At 61.0% G+C, this 4,520-nt stretch overlaps 1 protein-coding gene across 1 annotated transcript; it reads right to left on the bottom strand.

Annotated features, from left to right (window-relative positions):
* Positions 1-529: 529 nt before the first annotated feature.
* On the bottom strand, positions 530-4,443 carry PGLYRP1 (peptidoglycan recognition protein 1). Its single transcript, XM_047077806.1, has 3 exons — positions 4,101-4,443; positions 1,334-1,455; positions 530-779 (listed from the first exon to the last, which is right to left on the bottom strand). The coding sequence occupies exons 1-3, from the start codon at positions 4,388-4,390 to the stop codon at positions 601-603; spliced, it is 591 nt and encodes a 196-aa protein (XP_046933762.1). The 5' UTR covers positions 4,391-4,443; the 3' UTR covers positions 530-600.
* Between the last annotated feature and the right edge of the window lie 77 nt (positions 4,444-4,520).

Here is a 4,520-nt window from a genome sequence, read left to right as displayed (position 1 = left end):
TCCTTCAGCGTGTGACCGAAGCGTGGGGCTGGAGCGGGGAGAAATGAGGATTGGGCGAGGGGTGTCATTGGGACCTGGGTGTATTTCTGGGCGCGCCTATGACTGGGAGGCACTTGGGGGTTCAGGGCAGGAAAAACTTCCATGCTCCCTAAAGCAACAAAAGGGGGGACCTTAGGGATGGTAGTGAGCAGCTCATCCCCAAAGGGTTGCAAGCGGAGATAACTGTGCAGGATCCCTTTGGCTGAGTGGTAGAGAAGGGGTGTCCTGGAGCATGGTCCACTGCCCCCACAGGACTCCCCCCCCCCCCGAACTGCTGGCGGTGACCCGTGGGCCACCTTGGTGCTGATTCCTGCGCTCTGACCTGAGACCTCTGGGTTCTGAGCTATGATGTTGCTTCTAAGCTGGGATCTCGGGTCTTGGTTCAGGGTCGGGGCCTCTGGGTTCTAAGCACCAGCGAGGACAGAGGGCTGGGTGGGAAGGGCGGGGGTCTGGTGGGAGGTGGGGGGGGGCACAGGGTGGGACACAGGAACACAGTTTGAGCTGCATCTTTATTGGAGGGGAGAGGCAGTGGGGTTTCTGGGTGTAGGGGGAGACGGGGCCTCACTCGTGGTAGTGCGGCCAAGTCCGGATGATTTCATAGAGTTGGTCCCCTGGAGAGAGCGTCCGCTGCACATCCCGGTGTCCTTTGACCTCGTATGTGGGGCTCAGGGCTCCCTGAGCCACACCACAAGCCAGCAGACTCTGGGCGGCCCTGAGGGCCCGGGGTGGGGGTGACCGCTCTGGGGGAGGCAGAGGCAGGAGTTAGGCTGCCGATTCGTGGAAGGGCAGAGGTAGTGTGGGGCAGGGGTTCCATTTGTTCCACTCTGGCCCACTAGGGCCCAGAACCGGGTCTGCCAGTCCCCTCGCAGGGACTCAACCTTACTGTGCCTCAGTGTCCTCCCCTGTGAAAGGAAAGAGTGGTGGCACCCGCCCACAGGGCTGTGGGACAATAAAATGAGTTCTTTTAGGCCAACCCCCCCCCGCAGAACAGTGCCTGGCACAGCTGAAGCCCTCAGCAAGTGTCCAGATTGGAGCTCATTCTGCCTCCTCTGCCCCCAGACCTCGGGGTCCTACCCATGAGGGCAGCAATCAAGCACTTCTTAGGTGCCAGGGACCTGGCCTAAGTACTTTTATGGAGATGAACCAATCCTAGCCCAAACGGGGGTTGAAAAGAAATGGCCATTATGCAAAGGAGGAGAGGAGGCTTGGAAAAGCAGTCACTTGGCCAAGGTCACAGAGGCGCCATCCCCCAGACCCCATGTCTGCCCCTCCATCCCTACAGCTGGACGCTTACCCATATAGTTACCCATGAAGGAGATGCCAATGGACATGGGGTTCCAGGTGACACCCGTGTGGTCGCCCTTGATGTCCCAGCCCCGGCCCTCATACACGAGCCCATCTTCTCCAATCAGGAAGCTGCGTGGGTGGGTGGGAGGGTGGGTTTGCTGAGTGAGGGAGGGCATCCTGGGGGAGGACTCCCCCCTCCTCCTCCACTCACCCTGCTCCCTACTACTCAGGCACAATTTCGCCCAACACCCTCCCTCCCTCCCCTCCCCTCCATCATCTTCTGAAATAATAGCAATGCTTCTGGCCCCTGCCACCTGCCAAGCACAGCTCTACAAGCACCATTTGTCACTCTCCGGGCAACCCTTGAGTCCGTACTGCCCCCACTCGGCAGAGAATCAGAGAGGTGGGGACATCTGCCTGCAGTCACACAGCCAGATAGGGGCCAGAGCCCAGATTTTCCCTCCTGGGTCCCTGGGACTCCCACCCACGTGATCCTATTCTTTGCTTCCTCCCGCCTCCTGGGAGGATTTGTTGAGCTCTTGATTTGTTGAGGCGGGTGCTGCTGTCCTCCCCATTTTAAGCTAAGGAAGCACGAGACTTAGAAAGGGAGGGGATTTGCCAAGGTCACGCCCCAGAGACCCCTGCATCTCAGAACTCTCCACTGAGAAGCTCTTCTGCCCTTGGCCCAGCCTACTTCCTGCTTCCTGTTCCCTGCTGGGGTACACCGAGTGACAGGATCTGGGACTCAAGCATTGGTGTCACCACCAGATACAGACCCTGGAGTCCCAGCATCTACCTCTGGGAGGTTTCCAGGCCTGGCGGCAGATGCTTAAGACTCATTTCACATGTCTTGATTGGGCGAGTCTGACTTGGCCCGTTGGAATTAACTAGAAGGTCAGCATTTTGATGTTGCAAATATCTGCTGCCTCAGCCCTCCTGCTCAAAGGGTTTCTTGTGACGTACAGAATGTTGGAACTTCAGAATCTTGGGTCCTGAATCTCACGCACAGGGGGCCAGACTCGGAATCTGGCCCGGAAGAGACTAGAAATTCCACAGTGATGCTGGCCCCCAGGACTGGGCTGGTTAAGGCCCTGCCCCAGCCCCTGGTACAGGCAACTGGCATTGGCTAGGTTTGCGTGAGATGGTTGCCTCTAATTTAAACCGTCGGCACCGCCACCAGGTGGGGACAGCAAGGAACCCTTCTTACAGGTCAAGAAACTGAGGCTCAGAGAGAGAATGTGATGTGAGGAGGGAGTTCCAGGACAGTTGGATCAGACTCTGAATCCTAAAATCTGAGAAAGAGACTTCAGTCTGCTTTTCTATAAGGCAGTTCAAGGCCAGCGGCTGAAGCTTTGTCTTCACGACTTCGTGGAAACGCTCAGAATCGGAACCCCTTGGTCTCGGAGGAGACACAACCCGGGAGTTGCAGCCTCTGAACTGTGAAATCTTGAGTCAGAAGAGCTGAGGATTCCCTCGGTGGCCTCTAGACTTCCAGTGAGGTGCCCAGAGTCCCCAGCCTCACCCCAGCCCTATTTGAAGCAGTCTCGAAGGGTGGAGCCTGGCAACCTGGAATTCCAGTAAGGTGACTGGTGCTTACCGAGGTCTGAGAACCCGTCGGGTTCAAAGTTCAAAGGCTGCGGAAGCCTTTGTGTGGGACCCCCCCCGCCTGTCTCCCCGGAGAGGGAGCTGGGGTTTCTGCCTTTACCCACCTGCAGTCTGTTCTCCCCACGGCCGCCAGAGGGAGCTTCTTGCCTCTCGCGGGCTCACAGCCCTCCCGTGGCTCCCGTATACCGTGGCCCATGAGGCCCTGTGCCGTGTGTCCCAGCGCGACCCGGTCCTCCTCATTTCATGTCACTCCTCCCTGCTCCCGCCAGCCATCCTGACCTCTGCTCTTCAGGCATGACCCTCTCACTTGGCCCTCACAGCCATTAATTACTCCTGCTCGGTCCCCTGCTTACCCCTCTTCCCGCACGCCCCGCCCCCCCCCCCCCCCGAGCCAGAGCCCCCACGAGCCCCGCTGTTTTCTTTCTCCATTGCTTCCATCACCCTCTGAATTCATCTGGTTGCCTTCGCTTGTTTCCCACCTGTTCCTCCTTGTGGGTCTTGAAATCCCACCGGGCCAGATTCGCGCTGTTGACGCGTCCCGGTCCCCACACCGGCACAGAGCCTGGCACAGTGCCTAAGGGCGAGCGTCCATGAACTCGGGGGGGGGGGGGGCGGGGAGGGGGCTCCCACCGCATGCCCGGTGGCGTCCTAAGTGCTTTGCGTGTGTGTGTGTTGGCTGATTTAGTGACCAGGTGGGCCACAAAGGAGCTGACTGCAGAGCAGGGACAGGAAGCCAACGAGCAGAGAGCGCGCATCGGTGCCCGGATCTCGGCCGGCAACCAGCAGAGACTGGAGTTGGCCCCACGCTTCCCCAGCCTGCTTGTCCGCCTCCCATCAAAGGTGGCAGGCTTTGTGAAGGGACTCCGGTGTAGAGGACGCCTTCTTTTGCGTTGGCGAAGTCTGTCCCTTCCTCCGGGAGGGGGGAGGGGGATGGGGGGTGGGCAGAGCCTGGCCTTCCAGCCCCGCCCCCTCTTCCTCTCCCCACCCCCCACCCAGGCCCCTGAGGCCGCCCGCACATGCGCAGTGCTGTGTGCCGACCCTGGGGAGAAGCCAAGGCCACCGAGGGGCCGAGTAAGCGGCCCAGGGTGTCAACCAGGCGGCTCTAGATCGGCCCGTGGCCGCTCGGGCCCGCACACCTTTCCCTACACCCGTCCCGGCTCCGCACTCACTTGTAGCCCACGTCACACCAGTTCAGCGTCCGCGAATGGTAGCTATGCAGGTTCTGCACCTGCTTCAGGCACGAGGCCGGGCCGTCGCAGTGGCTGCCCGCGGTGTGCGACACCACCACGTAGCGCACGGGGTGTTGTAGCTTCTCCCCGCACTTGGACGCGGGGGCCTTCCATTCCCTCCGGGGCACTATGGGGCAGCAGGAGCCTGGGGCTTCTTCTCCAGGCGCCCCGAGGCCGAGGCCGAGGAGAGCGAGGAGGGCCCAGGTGAGCAGCGCGCAGCGGCGGGACATGGCGGGCGGGGCGCGGAGGGATGCCTAGGAGCTCGCGGCTGGCGGGCGGGGCCGCCTTTATCTGCCGGGGCAGGAGGTAGGGAAGGCCTTGCGTCACCCCCGGGCGGGACGGGCGGGTCACGCCGGACCC

Source organism: Lynx rufus, unplaced genomic scaffold (genome assembly GCF_022079265.1).
Source record: "Lynx rufus isolate CCGP_SWC_20201006 ecotype Redwood Valley unplaced genomic scaffold, mLynRuf1.p SCAF_16, whole genome shotgun sequence".
NCBI classification, from domain to species: Eukaryota; Metazoa; Chordata; class Mammalia; order Carnivora; family Felidae; genus Lynx; species Lynx rufus.
This window is presented reverse-complemented; position numbering and strand designations above follow the sequence as displayed.

Coding starts and splice junctions, on each gene's coding strand:
- PGLYRP1 (XM_047077806.1), bottom strand. CDS start 4,390: ATGTCCCGCCGCTGCGCGCTGCTCACCTGGGCCCTCCTCGCTCTCCTC. Junction 1,456..4,100: donor TGGTGTGACGTGGGCTACAA/GTGAGTGCGGAG, acceptor CCACCCACGCAG/CTTCCTGATTGGAGAAGATG. Junction 780..1,333: donor CTTCATGGGTAACTATATGG/GTAAGCGTCCAG, acceptor TGCCTCCCCCAG/AGCGGTCACCCCCACCCCGG.